This window comes from Cetorhinus maximus, chromosome 2, assembly GCF_964194155.1.
Source record: "Cetorhinus maximus chromosome 2, sCetMax3.hap1.1, whole genome shotgun sequence".
NCBI lineage: Eukaryota > Metazoa > Chordata > Chondrichthyes > Lamniformes > Cetorhinidae > Cetorhinus > Cetorhinus maximus.
In genome coordinates, this window is record NC_135880.1 from 7,205,592 (window position 1) to 7,221,223 (window position 15,632).

The 15,632-nt window shown below is 46.7% G+C and overlaps 1 protein-coding gene across 1 annotated transcript in view; it reads left to right on the top strand.

Moving 5' to 3' along the window:
* phf24 (PHD finger protein 24) overlaps positions 1-15,279 on the top strand; it is a 117,272-nt gene extending 101,993 nt beyond the window's left edge. Inside the window, exons 6-7 of the mRNA XM_078557307.1 lie at positions 14,060-14,161; positions 15,183-15,279. Coding sequence (XP_078413433.1) covers positions 14,060-14,161; positions 15,183-15,279 — 199 coding nt within the window. The remainder of the gene's footprint in view (positions 1-14,059; positions 14,162-15,182) is intronic.
* The last annotated feature ends 353 nt before the right edge of the window (positions 15,280-15,632 follow it).

Below are 15,632 nucleotides of genomic sequence, written 5' to 3' on the forward strand. Positions count from 1 at the left end.
CCGACCCTCCTGCCAGTGGGAACAATTTCTTCTTATTTACTCTATCAAAACCCTTTCCTGATTTTGAACACCTCTATTAAATCTCCCCCTTACCACCTCTGCTGTAAGGAGAGCAAACCCAGCTTCCCCTGTCTCTCCACATTAACCATGATCCCTGGTACCGATCTAGTAAACCTCCTCCGCACCCTCATCATGATTGACATCCTTGACTTGACATCCGTCCTAAAGTGTCGTGCCCAGAATTGCGCTACTTCTTCCTTCTTTAATCTTCCTTGGGATGTGGGTGTCACTGACAAGGCCAGCGTTTATTGTCCATCCCTAGCTGTCCTTGAACTGAGTGGCTTGCTGGGCCATTTCAGGGGGCAGTTAAGAGTCATCCACATTGCTGTGGGCCTGGAGTCACATGTAGGCCAGACCGGGTAAGGATGGCAGATTTCCTTCCCTAAAGGGGCATCAGTGAACCAGATGGGTTTGTACAACAATCGATGATAGTTGTCATGGTCACCGTCACTGAGACTAGCTTGATATTCCAGACTATTAATTGAATTTAAATTCCGCCAATGTCCTCAGAGCATTAGCCTGGGCCTCTGGTCCAGTGACGTTACTGCTACGCACCCCATCCCTGTTTGGACTCTGTTTATAAATCCAAGGACCCAATATACTTTATTTTTTTAATAATAGCCTTCCCAACTTGTCCTGCCACATTGTGCTTGGTCAGTCACAGTTGCAAATTGGAAGGAGTTAGTCAGGTTTAAATTGACATTCGGAAGCACCCAACATATTTAGGCTGTCCTGCATCTGTCAACAAAGGGTGATGGTTACCTGCGTTAACAGATATCTACACAGGACGTGAGTGCTTCACGTCTGCAGTGTTTGTGACTGTCTAGCACAAAACACCCGGCTTTTTAATTTGCTCATTACCATAATAATCACGCCTAATTAAGCTGCCACTTTATCCCGAATTTATCAATGACATGAGGAGCTGTCAGCACATTCATGCTCTAATTGTTTCTCATCTACACACTGCACCACCACAACATCTGAAAGCATAGCGTTAGTTTTCACACATATGCTGACAACAGCCAGCTCCACCACCTCTCCAGACGCCTCCATTGTTGCTAAGTTATTTATTATGTATAAATGATGTTGCTAAATAAATAAAGACTGTTTATCCAACACCCAGCACTGGATGAGCAGAAATTTCCTACCATTAAATATCGGGAAGACTGAAGTCATTGTTTTCGGACCTCGCTCGAAACTCCGTTCCCCCTAGGGACCCACTCCATCCCTCTCCCTGGTTTAAGGTTAAACCAGTCTGTTCGCAATCTGAGTGTCACACCTGACTCCGAGATGAGCTTCCAACCTCGCATTCATGCTATTACTGAGACTGCCTATTTCCACCCCTTTAACATCACCCGAATGCGCTTCTGCCCCAGCTCTTCCGCTGCAGAAGCCCTCATCCTTGCCTTTATTGTTAACTGGATCCACGCCGATTGTTGAAGTTAAAACTAAGACAGGGCAGCTCTCTTTGCCAGATAGAGTTTATTGGCTTAGATCACAGTCAACACTACTCCAACACCCCAGTGTCCCAGCAATCCCCAATTCTCGGTGTACAAATATGCATCACCTGTTTAAAAATGTAATTACCATTAAGCCTTAACAATGTAGCAATTAGACATTGGCATTTATTATTCCTAGACCTGGCTATTCCAACGCACCCCTGGCTGATCTACCACATGCGATCATCCAAAGCTCTGCTACCCGTGTCTTAACTCACAGCAAGTCCCATTCCCCTATCACTCCGCCCCCACCCCCCTCACCACCACTCTGGTCTCGTTGGGCTACCTTGGCTCCAAATAAAATAAGGTCTTGAAAAACAAAAATGCCTCATCCTTGTTTTCAAATGCCTCCATGGCCTCGCCCCTCCCTATCTCTGTAATCTCCTCCAGCACCACAACCCTCCGAGATCTCTCAGCTCCTCTAATTCTGACCTCTTCAGCAGCCCCACTTTTGATCGCCGCACCATTGGCAGCCATGCTTGTAGTTGCCTAGGCCCCAGGCTCTGGAACTCCCTCCGGAAACCTCTCCGTCTCACTTTCCTCTTTTAAAACGCTTCTTAAAACCTGCCTCTTTGATCAAGCTGTTGGTCACCTGGCCCTAATATCTCTTCATGTGGCTCAGCATCACATTTTGTTTTATAAAGATCCTGTGAAGCGCCTCGGGACGTTTCATTACGTTGAAGGTGCTATATAAATACAGGTTGTTGTAGGTGAAATTTAAAGAACATGGCCCATGTGGTAAAATATAACAAAGGTCAGAAGGTTGGGAGAAAGATGAATCAGATTAAACCCAGATCATCTTCATTGGCGATAACATTACACACAATGATTTTTCTTACTCTCGTTGGGTCATGTTTTTGGGTTCAAACAGGTGAAAAGGTTTTTTAAAATTAATTCACGGGATGCGGGCTTCCCTGGCTGGGCCAGCATTTATTGCCCATCCCTAATTGCCCTTGAGAAGGTGGTGGTGAGCTGCCTTCTTGAGCCGCTGCAGTCCCTGTGGTGTAGGTACACCCACAGTGCTGTTAGGGAGGGAGTTCCAGGATTTTGACCCAGCGACAGTGAAGGAACGGCGATATATTTCCAAGTCAGGATGGTGAGTGACTTGGAGGGGAACTTCCAGGTGGTGGTGTTCCCATCTATCTGCTGCCCTTGTCCTTCTAGATGGTATTGGTCGTCGGTTTGGAAGGCGCTGTCTAAGGAGCCTTGGTGAGTTTCTGTTAGGAATTCTCAGCAGCTCTGGCAACATCTGTGGAGAGAGAAACGGAGTTAATGGGCAGAAGTTTTTATTCCCCCACCGGTGGGTTTGTAGGTGGGAGCTGGGGGTGGGATCGGGGTAGTGGTGGTGACAGGAAAATCTCTCGGAGGACCTTTCCACCAGGTTCCCACCTGCCCTGACCTCTCAGCAATTTTACACAGGGTTGGGCGAGGCCTACGCCCACGCGCCCTTGACTCAATTGATGCCCTCAAGTGGCCAATCATTGACCACCGAAGGGACGTTTCCCGCCCAATCCTCAATTTTCAGGCTGGTAGGAGGTGTTCAGGGGCAGGGAGGAAGCTTGAAAATTAACCCTGCTCAGGCCTAGGGCAGGAAGGTGGGTGGGGGGGGGGGGGGGTGGGGGAGACACCCCCATCAGTAGCCTTCTTTTAACATTGGCGGAACCCCAAAAGGCCTGACCCCTCCTCTCTGGCCTCTCCGTCGACACCCTGGGCCTCACCTACGCTCCCCACCCTGAAACCCCCAAAACCACCCGGTCCTGGAATCCCGGGAATTGGCCAATCTGATTGGCTGGCAGCTCTGTGAGGCGGGACTTCCTCCCGACTGAGGGGCGGAAGGACCTCCCCCCAGTCAGTTGGCGCTCATTGGGGTGTGAAATGGCTGGGGGCGGGGTGGGTGGGGGGTGCAGCCGGTTTGGGAAGAGATGTGTTTACCAATGATTCCTCGGATGGCAGGAAGGGAACCGCTGCCAAGGGAAATATCCTGGCCAATGTTTCAGGCTGATGACCTTTCGTCAGGTGTGAGCTTCCCTGAAACGTTGTGGGGGGGTGGGGGCGAGTTTTCCCAGTCACCTCGAGGTGAGTTTGGAGGTGTTTTGGGGGGTTTTGGTGGGGGGATGGGCAGGGAGTTAAAGTTGTAAAGAAATGCGGCAGGCTGGTCAGGTTTCTCGGGTGGTCTGCAGGCCTGGACAGTGGCCTGGCTGGCAGCCAGTTAAGGTCATGACAATGGCAAATAACAGGGATTTTAGCAAGGGCAAGGGCAATCTGCCATTGTATCTGCAGCTCCTCTCCTCGCAGCGGGTGAGAGATGCAGATGCAGAGCTGTCTTTAATGCAACACATCAGCCGCGTTCAGAACATCTTCAGGGAAATGCTTCAGTGACTGTGCCCCGGTCAAATGGGTTCACCAGTGTGAGGATTCAGGTGCCAGCTCCACAATCAGTAACATGCCTGCATCTGGCAGGAACTTGCTTTTATAGTCTTTTCTGGGCGTTCTTCACTCTAAAAGGCAATTCCTTTAAACGACATGAAGGAGGTGATTTAATCGCCCATATTTCCATTCTCGTGATGCAGATGGTCCTGGCATTTACATGCCTTTCACTAGTTGCTCCCCCCCTAGAAGCTGACCGGACAGCTGAGTGGCTTCCTGGACCCGTTCGTTATCAGCCACTGACTTGGAAATATATCGGCCGTTCCTTCACTGTCGCTGGGTCAAAATCCTGGAACTCCCTCCCTAACAGCACTGGGGGTGTACCTACACCACATGGACTGCAGCGGCTCAAGAAGCAGACCATAAGACCCCTCCACCATATTCAGTGCAAACAAGGCTGATCTCGAGCTTCAACTCCAGTTTTTCCTGAGTGTGCCAAGTGTTCAGTTCATGTTTACATTAAATTTCTCTTACCTCCTTTGTTCGGTTGCTTCGAATGAACCAATGGTTAGGGAGCGAGCGATTGTTTCAGACTGTTGCATTCGGAGCTGTCAGGGAGAGAGTTTAACATCATTCGAGGCACATTAGAATCATGCCCGTAAATGTTTCACAGCCAGAGAAGTACTTTTTAAAAAATGTAGCTACTGCTGTAGGATGCATGACAGCCAAATTGCACACAGCAAAATCCCACAAACAGCAATGGCTGTTTAATATGATTTTAGTATCGCTGATAAAAGAGACACGCCAAAGCCTGTTTCAGCTAAACAAAATAAGTGACAGCCATTGGCTGACTCATTTCTTGGGGCAATGCCTTGACCAATCAGGGTCAACCTGCCTGGTTTAACTTTCAAACAATGCTTGGCAGTTACTTGTCAGTCACTCTCACTGGTGCATTCTCCATGGCACAACCTCTACCAATCAGGGTCCACTTGCCAGCCTATCAGCACTCTCTTCTCATACAGTATAAATTGTTGTTTTCCCTTATATTTCCCTTATTCTTGCAAATTGTCCTGATGAGTGCAAGACGACAAGCTTTGACATGTCTCTTTTCTCCAGCGGCTCTGTGCTACCAAACAACTAATAGGAGTTTAGTGATGTTGGCACCTCTGACAGTGCAGCAGTCTGTCAATGCTGCACTGGGAATGTCGGATTAGATTCCATGCTTAAATCTCTGGAAATCCCATCTCGGCAAACTCACAGCCAGCATTATGTTGACATCCAGGCTGCCAACGGAGAACTGAGTGTCTCCAGAAATTCCATCGGAGTTCGTCAGTTACACGCTCCAGCAGGAACTATTCCGGGAAAACAATAGACGTCCGCTGTTGCCCAGATCTCCCCCATAGCTCACAGTCTTGTGGTGGTTAAACCTCCGTCTGTTATTTACAAAGCGAATGACAGCAAAGGGATGGGGGAGCCCATCCTCAGCCCTTGTTGGGGACACCACGTTCCCTGTGGACTTAGTGAATATTATAAGGTCAAGTGAGTTGAGGTTTTTCTCATTTCTTCACAGCATACGAAAAAAGGACAGAAGTAGACCATTCGGCCCCTCGACCCTGGTCCACCATTCAATAAGATCATGGCTGATCTCATGTTCCGATTTCCACATTCCCATCTAACCCCGATAACCTTTGATCCCCTTGCCTAACAAGAATCTATCTCCCTCTGCCTTAAAAATATTCAATGACCCGCCTCCACCACCTTCTGAGGCAGAGAGTTCCAAGGTTGCACAACCCTCAGAAAAGATTTCTCCTCATCTCTGTCCTAAAAGGGAAACTCCTAATTTCAAAACAGTGTCCCCGCCTAGTTCCGGACTCACCCACAAGAGGAAACATCCTTTCCACATCCACCTTGTCAATGCCGTTCAGGATCTTGGATACTTCAATCAAATCACCCTTCACTCTTCTAAACTCCAGTGGAAACAAGCGCAGTCTGTCCAACCTTTCCTCATAAGACAACCCACTCATTACAGGTATCAATCCAGTAACCCTCCTCTGAACTGCCTCCAATGCATTTACATCCTTCCTTAAATAAGGAGACCAAAACTGAACACAGTATTCAAGGTGCAGTCTCACTAATGCCCCGTATAACTGAAGCATAACATCCTTACTTTTATGTTCAATCCCTCTCATTATAAAGGATAACATTCCATTAGCCATGTAATTACATGTTACCTGCATATTAACTTTTTGTGACTCATGCACGAGAACACCGGCGGGCCGGTCGGGAGCGGGAGTGGAACGCGGGTGGGCGCAGAGCCGATCGCAGCCCGCAATCGGCTGCACGCCGCCATTTTACATGGGCGGACCAATTCAGGCCCCGTCCAGCGTGATGCACGGCTGGTAGCGCTCAGCTCTACCTGTGCGGGCAGGGGGGAGGAAGGAGAGTCAGAGCTTGCGCTCTCTCTCGCACATGCGCACAAAAGAGCGCAGGAATCTCCCCCAGGCAAGGAGCTGCCTGAGGGAGATTAAGTTCAAACTGAAAGTTTTAAATAAAGCAAGATTTAAATTATTTAGGCATGTCCCCCTCATGGGACAGTGTCACATGAGCTGGGACATGTTTACGGGAATTGTGCAAAAAATATTCATTTATTTAATAAAAGCTTCAGGAAGCCTCATCCCGCCCGTGGATGAGGTTTCCTGAAAAACGCGAAGGCCGCTTGGGCTCTTCGCCTGCCCCCCCGCCCCCCCCCCGCCGACCTTAAGATGGAACGGGCAGCCCTGTCAGTTATCTAAATTAGTGTCCTAATGGCCTTAACGGGCCTTGGACAGTCCGGCGGGTGCGCAGCCGCCTCCAGCGCGTGCCCCGCTGAACGAAAGATCGGAATGATGCGCGGTGACGTTGGGACGCACGCCCCACGTCACCACATGTCGTTGTACGCGTCGGCGAGCGGGGCCTGTCCCTGCCTGCCGACATGAAAATTCCGGCCCTAGATCCCTCTGCACCTTGGAATTCTGCAGCCATTCTCTATCTAAGCAACGCTCTGACTTTTTATTCTTCCTGCCAAAGTGAAAAGCTTCACATTTTCCAACACTATACTCCGTCTGCCAGACTCTCGCCCACTGTTATAACGCGGCAGGTGGTATGTGCCAGGAAGACCAAATTCACAAGGGAAACTTGGCCATGTTATCGCAACGGTTTTGCAATTTGCATTTATTACGAGAAGATTTGTGCACTGAGTTCAGAAGTAATGAGCCCACTAACGTCTTTAGAGATTTTAAAAACTAAATTAAAACATTTATTAACAAAAGAAAAGATTTCAAGCACATACATAAGATTACAGTTACTTAATACTACATCAGATCCCAAAATTCCTAATTAACATGACTCCCAACTACTCGCCTTCTTTAGGGCAACAGTCCAAAATAGCTTTTAAATTTAGATAGGCAATCCAGCAAGTTTACCACAGCACCTACTCAACAGTGGAATCCCAAAGGCATTTCTCCAACTTTGGTTACTGGACGCAGCAGGAATTCTGCAAACACGACTGGAGGCCTTTCCCCACCGAGGCTGCTTTACATGGTCCTTTCAGATCTTGCATGGCCCCCAACATAGCCTTCCATCCTTCTTTATATATGTTTCTCCCTCTTTGATCTGTAAATTCCATTGTTCTACATGCTTTTGGGAATTTACTTTTCCCATAATATAAAAATCTTTCATGTTGCCAATATGGTCAATACCTTTGGGAAAAATAAATGTACTGGTTGGCCTTGCTTATCTTGTTAGTTGTAAACACCCTATCATCCCTTTGAGACCTAAACAACCCCTTCGCTTGTCTAAAAATGCAAATTTCCTTCACACCCTACATGCTGCCCTCGTCCATGTTAACTCATTAACATTTCAAATGCCTTTTACACCCAACTTCTTTTGATAATTTCAACTGTGCAGCCTACCTGACTCCAATTCAATTAAATCTCACAGACAGAACCATACACACTCACACTCATAAACTTACTTTACAATAAACCACAATAATATTATGAAAAATAAGATACTTTCACGACATCACCACTGACTCCACCTATCTATATCCATCTGCAACCTCCTTAAGTCCTCTTCACAACATACATTCCTACCTATCTTTGTGTCATCTGCAAGTTTAGCTCCCATGCCTTCGCTCCCCTCATCTAACTCGTTGATATGAATGGTAAAAGGTTTGAGGCTCCAGTACAGACCCCTGCAGGACTCCACTTGTCACATCCTGCCAATCAGACAAAGACCTATTTACCCATACCCTCGGGGCAGGAATTTTCATGTGGCAGGTGGGCTTGGCGTCGATCGCTGCCCGCGATCGGCTCCGCGCCGCCATTTTACGTGGGTGGGCCAATTAAGGCCCAGCCAGGTATAATACGCGGCCGGTAGCGCTCGTGCTACTTGTGCGGGCGGGGGGGGTGGAGGGAGAGTTGGGGGCCAGCGCTCTTTCGCGTATGCGCACACGGAGCTGCCTCAGGGGGGATTGAACTGATGTTCAAAAAATTAAATAAAAGGTTTATAAATTGATTTATAAATTGACTGTACCACATGAGTTGGGACGTGTTTTTATATTGATGACATTTTTTAAATTTATTGATAAAAGCTTCAGGAAACCTCATCCTGCTCGTGGATGAGGCTTCCTAAAAAACGCAAAGGCCACTTAGCCTTTTGGCCTGCCCGTCAGCCTTAAGGTTGGAGGGGCAGCGTTTATAATAATCTTCATTCAATCCTTAATGGCCTTAACCGGCCGTTTACATATCGGCGGGCACACAGCCGACTCTGGCACACGCCCGCCGACCAAAACATCGCTACTCAGCGCGATGACGTTGGGACGCACGCCCAACGCCATCGCCCATCGTTTTACACATCGGCGAGTGAGGACCACCCCCACACACCGACGGAAAGATCCTGCCCTCTGTTTTCTGCCCGCCCAGCTGATCTTCTATCCAGGCTACCACCTTACCTCCTACCCCATGAGCTTTTATTTTCCACAATAACCTTTGATGCAGCAGCTTGTCGAATGCTTCCTGGAAATCCAAGTACAGAACGCCTACTGGCTCCCCCTTCATCCACAGCATATGTTATTCCTTTAAAGAACTCTGATAAATTGGCTTTTACACTAAATAGTGAGGGCAAGGGATCAAATTTAGGAAGATGTGGTAAATCAAAGAGCAGAGACAAGGCAGAAGAGAAAGGTGTTATTATGGGAAATGAAAAACAGGCCGTGACAGGAAGGGATAGAGAGTACAAATCTAACAGTAAATCAACAGATGAAACTAGAGTTATAAAAAGAATGAAAGGATGAAACAAATGGCTCTGTATCTGAATGCATGTAGCATATGAAACAAAACAGACAAACTGAGAGCGCACATAGAAATAAATAATTATGATTTGATAGCCTTTACAGAGATATGGCTGCAGGAGGACATGGATTGGGACCTGAATATCGAAGGGTTTAGGACATTTAGGAAGGACAGGAAGCGAGGAAAAGGTGGAGGGTTGGCTCTGTTAGTTAATGATGGTATTAGCACAATAGAGAGGGATGACCTAAGTTCAGGAAACCTGGATGTGGAAACGGTTTGGGTAGAGAGGAGAAATGGTAAAGGCAAAAAGTCACTTGTGGGAGTTGTGTACAGGCCCCCTAATGGTAATCACATGGTAGGATGGAGCATAATGGAAGAAATAGTTGGAGCTTGGCACAAAGGCACAGCGATAATCATGGGAGATTTTAATTTACATATAGACTGGAAAAGTCAGATGGGCAAAGGTAGCGTAGATGAGGAGTTAATAGAACGTTTTCAGGATAGTTTCTTAGAACAGTATGTTCTGGAACCAAGCAGAGAGCAGGTTATACTAGACCTGGTATTGAGCAACGAGATCAGAGTAATTAACAATTTCATAGTGAAGGTGCCCCTAGGTAGCAACAATCATAATATGATTGAATTTTACATTCAGTTTGAGGGAGAGAGGAGTGGGCCTGAGCCTATGGGTAGAAACTTCGGCTCAGCGAGCAGGGGGCGGGGCCCACTCGCCGAGGCATAAAATGATGCGGGGCAACGTCGGGCGTGAGTCCTGACTTCACCGCGCGTCATTTAGATTTTCAGTTCGGCAGGCGCGCAGCTGAATCAGCTGTGCGCCCTCCGAACTGTCAAAGGCCTATTAAGGCCATTTAACTAACAATTAAAATAATTAACAGAGCTGCCCGTCCAACCTTAAGGTCGGCGGGGGCGGGGTAGGGGGGTGCAGGCGAAGAGCCCAGGCGGCCTTCACATTTTTCATGGAACCTCATCCACGGGCGGGATGAGATTTCATGAATGATTTTAAATTTTCTCAAAAATTTTTACTGAAATAAATGCACATGTCCCAGCTCATGTGACAGTTTCACATCAGGGGACATGTCATGAAAATTTTGTCAACACTTTATTGAGCTGTTAAAGCTTAAAACTAATCTCCCTGAGACACCTCTGAGGTTCCGGGTGTGCGTCACGCTGGGCGGGCCTTAATTGGCCCGCCCATGTAAAATAGCGGCCCAGACCCGGTCAGGGGCGCCGATCAAGTCCGCGCCCGTCCACTCCCGCACAACCAGGAAAAATTCTACCCTATGTTTTTAAACTTAAATAAGGGCAATTATGAGGGGCGTGAAAGCTGAGCTGGCTAAAGTGAACTGGCAGATTAGGTTAAGGGATAAGTCAATAGAGATGCAGTGGCTAATATTTAAGGAGATATTTCAGAATATACAGAATAGGTACATTCCCATGAGTAAGAGAAAGTCCGAGGGACAGACAATCCATCTGTGGTTAACTAGAAAAGTTAAAGATGGTATCAAACTTAAAGAAAAAGTATATAATTGTGTAAAGATAGGTGGAAGGCCAGATGATTGGACAGAATATAAGACACAGCAAAGAATGACTAAAAGACTAATAAGGAGGGAAAAATTAGAGTATGAGAGAAACCTATCCAGAAATATAAAAACACATAGTAAGAGTTCTTATAAATATTTTAAATGAAAAGAGTTAACAAAGTGAGCATTGGTCCTATAGAAAGTGAGTCTGAGGAATTGATAATGGAAAAACAAGGAGATGGCAGATGAATTGAACAGGTTTTTTGCACCAGTTTTCACTATTGAGGATACAAGTAACATCCCAGAAATAGCTGTAAACCAGGAAATGGAAGTGGGGAAGGAAGTCGGGAAAATGACTTTCACCAGAGAAGTGGTGCTGAGTAAATTGTTGGAGCTGTGGGCTGACAAGAGCCTGGGTCCTGATGGACTTCATCCTGGGGCCTTAAAAGAAGTGTCTAGTGATATAGTTGATGCATTGGTTTTAATTTCCCAAAACTCCCTAGATTCGGGGAGGGTCCCATTAGATTGGAAGGTAGCAAATGTAACTCTATTATTCAACAAGGGAGGGAGACAGAAAGCAGGAAACTACAGGCTAGTTAGCTTAACAAGTGTTACAGGGAAAATGTTAGAAGTTATTATTAAAGAAGTTAGAGCTAGGCACTTGGATAAGATCAAGATCATAAGGCAGAGTCAACGTGGTTTTGTGAAAGGGAAAGTGTGTATAACCAACTTATTGGAGTTCTTTGAGGGAGTAACATATGCTGTGGATAAAGGGGAACTGGTGGATGTACTGTACTTAGATTTCCAGAAGGCATTTGATAAAGTGCCACATCAAAGGTTATTGCGGAAAATAAAAGCTCATGGTGTTGGGGATAACATTTTGGGATGGATAGAAGATTGGCTGGCTAACAGGAAGCAGAGAGTTGGCATAAATTGGTCGTTTTCAGGTTGGCAGGATGTAATGAGTGGTGTGCCACAGGGATCAGTGCTGGGACCTCAACTGTTTACAATTTATATAAATGACTTGGATGAAGGGATTGAAGGGACTGTTGCCAAATTTGCTGATGACACAAAGATGGGTAGGAAAGTAAGTTGTGAAGAGAACATAAGGAGGCTACAAACAGATATGGATAGGTTAAGTGAGTGGGCAAAGATCTAGCAGATGGAGTATAATGTAGGAAAATGTGAAATTGTCCATTCTGGCAGGAAGACTAAAAGAGAAGCTTGTTAACTAAATGGTGAGATTGCAGAGCTCTGAGGTGCAGAAGAATCTGAGTGTCCCAGTGCATGAATCACAAAAGGCTAGTATGCAGGTACAGCAGGCAATTAGGAACGCTAATAGAATGTTATCATTTATTGTGAGGGGAATTGAATACAAAAGTCGGGAGGTTATGCTTCAGTTGTACAGGGCATTAGTGAGACCACATCTGGAGTATTGTGTAGAGTATTGGTCACCTTATTTAAGGAAAGATGTAAATGCGTTGGAAGCAGTTCAGAGAAGGTTTACCAGACTAATACCTGGAATGGGTGGAGTTGTCTTATGAGGAAATGTTGGACAGACTAGGCTTGTCTCCGCTGGAGTTTAGAAGAGTAAGAGGTGACTTGATTGAACATATAAGATCCTGAGGGGTCTTGACAGGGTGGGTGTGGAGAGGATGTTTCCCCTTGTGGATTGAATTTAGAACTAGGGGTCACTGCTTAAAAATAAGAGGTCGCCTATTTGAAATCGAGATGAGGTGAAATATTTTATCTGAGGGCAGTGAGTCTTTGGAACTCTCTCCCTGAAAAGGCGGTGGAAGCAGAGTCTTTGAGTATTTTTAAGGCAGAGGTGGATATATTATTGGTAAGCAAGGGGGTGATAGTTATTGGGGGTAGGTGGGATGCAGATTTCAGGTTACTATCAGACCAGTCATCTTTTTAAATGGCAGTGCAGTTTCGAGGGACTGAATGGCCTACTCCTGCTCCTTGTTTGTATAAGAAGGAATGTAAATGCGTTAGAAGCAGTTCAAAGAAGGTTCACTCAACTGATTCCTGGGATGGTGAGGTTATCTTATGAGGAAAGATTGATCAGGCTGGACCTGTATCCATTGGAGTTTAGAAGAATGTGAGAGGTGATCTTATTGAAACATATAACATCCTGAGGGGACTTGATAGTGTGGATATCTGGAGGATGTTTCCACTTGTGGGACAGAGACTAGAACGAGGGGACACAGTTTAGAGATTAGGATTCTTCCATTTAAGATGAGAAGAATTCTTTTCTCTCAGAGAGTTGTGAATCTTTGGAACTCTCTTCCCCGGAGAGCGGTGGATGCAGGGTCAATGAATATTCTTAAGGCAGGGGTAGATAGATCCTTGACCAACAAGGGAGCCAAAGATTATCGGGGGTAGGCGGAATGTGGAGCTGAGGCCACAATCAGATCAACCATGGTCTTACTGAATGGCGGAGAAGGCTCGAGGGGCCGAATGGCCTACTCCTGCTCCTGGTTCGTATGTTCGTATGTAAAGGGGTGAAAATTATACTGCAGCTTTCTGAGGCTCTGGTCAGACTCACATCTGGAACACCTGCATTCAGCTCTGGGGCTGCACCCTGGGAAGGATATATTGTCCCTGGAGGGGATGCAGTGTCGATTCACCAGAATAATACCACGGCCAAAAGGGTTACATTACGAGAACAGTTTGCACAGACCAGGCTGGTATTCATTTTAGAAGATTAAGGGATGATTTAATTGAGGTGATTAAAATATTAAAACGGTTGGATAGGACTTTTTTTTAAATTCATTATAGGAATGTGGGCTTTGCTGGCTGGGCCAGCAATTATTGTCCATCCCTAATTGCCCTTGAGAAGGTGGTAGTGTACAGGGTATACAGAGAGCTGCTATCTCCTCTGCTGGTGGTGGGGGTGGGGGTGGGGCTCCAGAACGAGAGGGCAGAGCCTTAACATTCGAGTCAAGGCTGCTCAGGGGGATGTCCGTCAGATAAAGTGGAGCGGGAACCTGGAACCGTCTCCCCTGAAAAGCAGTTGAGACTGGGCTAGCTCGAGCTTCAAAGAATGAGATTGATGGATCTTTGTTGGGTTGGGGTATCTATGGATATTGATCAAAGGCAGGGGAATGAAGTTAAGATGCAGATCAGCCATCAGCTAATTTCATGCCAGAACAAACTCAAGGGACTGAATGGCCTCCTCCGGTTCCTACACTGTCTCTGCTGTCACTGCCAACGTCGTTGCGAGAGTGATAACTGCCCATGTCTGTTTCTTTGCCAGTATCAGTCACGTTGGACCCATATCGGAGAGCAGCCCAGCCAGCAGATGCCGAGGGAGGACACAGGATAAGTCACTGCTCAGCAGGGAGCAGGAGGAGAACAGGTCAGTGGGAAGACTTCCCCACTTGTAACAAAGGAAAAGGGCAGTTCATCCACGGAGCTAGAGTCAGTGAGAAAAACAAAATCACAGATAAAACTGTCAACGATGAAAATCTCACCTGTAGATATTATCGAAACCTCTCAATTAGATTCCAGTCTGTAACTCACACCCCGGTATCTGTTATTCTATAAATAAACCCCTGAAACTCTCAACTAGATTCTAGTCTTTAACTCACTCCTGGGTATCCGTTACTCTATGTGTAAACCCCCGAACCCCTCGATTAGATTCTAGCCTATAAGTGTCTCCCGGGCATCAGTCATCCCTAGGTATCCGATACTCTATATATAAACACCCCGAAACTCTCGATTAGCCTGCAGCCTGTAACTCATTCCCAGCTATCCACTACTCTATAAATAAACTACCAAAACCCACAATGTTTCCTCTCTCCGACGGTCAGTCTGTCTACACCTTCAGTCAGTTTTGTCTGTATGTCTTTTCCGTCTTGCTCTGAACTCTGTTTCTTTATTTCTCTATCTCTCGATCTCTGCCTTTTGAGCTCTTCTTTGTAACTCACTGCCTCTCTTTCTCTCTATCTCCCTTTTGCTCTCCATCTCTTTTTATCTCCATCTCTTTCCCTTTTTCTCTCTAGGATTCTCTCTTCACCTCTCTCTCTCTCTCTCTTTATCTTTATCTCTCTTGCTTTTGCTCTCCTTCTCTCTCTATCCTCCCGTTGGCCCACACTTCCCTCTTGGCTTCTATGTCTTTGTTTACTGCCTCTTCCCCTCGTATTAATTTGGCTTTTCTAACCCTCTGTTCCACATTTGTACACAGTTCATCTTCCATTCACAGGGGCTGAAGGTTCCGTCACCATGGATACTGTTGGAAATGAGAGGCTTCTTTGAATTGGGGCTAAACAAACCAATAATTCTTTCCTTCCTCCCACGCGCACAGCTCAGCGACGAGTGACCCTGAGGGACGAGCGGCTTGTCTTTGCTTCTGACAGTCTTCCTGTTTCTCTCCACAGGCGCGTGGACTGGAAAACATTCCTGAAGGAAAACGCCATCTACATCCTCGCTGCTCGCCCCAACAGTGCGGCGATTCACCTCCGACCAGCCGCCTAACAGCGAGGAGGAACCACGCACCCCCCACTGCCTCACCCCTCCCAGCTGCCACCTCACCCCTCCCAACATGTCAAACACCCGGGATGGAGACAGAGAGGCACCTCAGCCAGAAAGCTCTGGACCCTCACAAAGCTTTTCTTTCCAAACCTTACCCCGACAGGTCTGCACTGTCTTATTGACACTCACCTGCGGAGTGGAATAACCTCCATATTCCCGTCCCAGAGAATTTGTGTATATAGTGATGTCCCAGGCAGTCTGACAGTAATACCTGTAGATAAAGGTTACTCAATTCCCACTGTCACTACAGGCTGGATTAGAAATGAAGGACTGCACCCTTCCAACGAGCTTACACC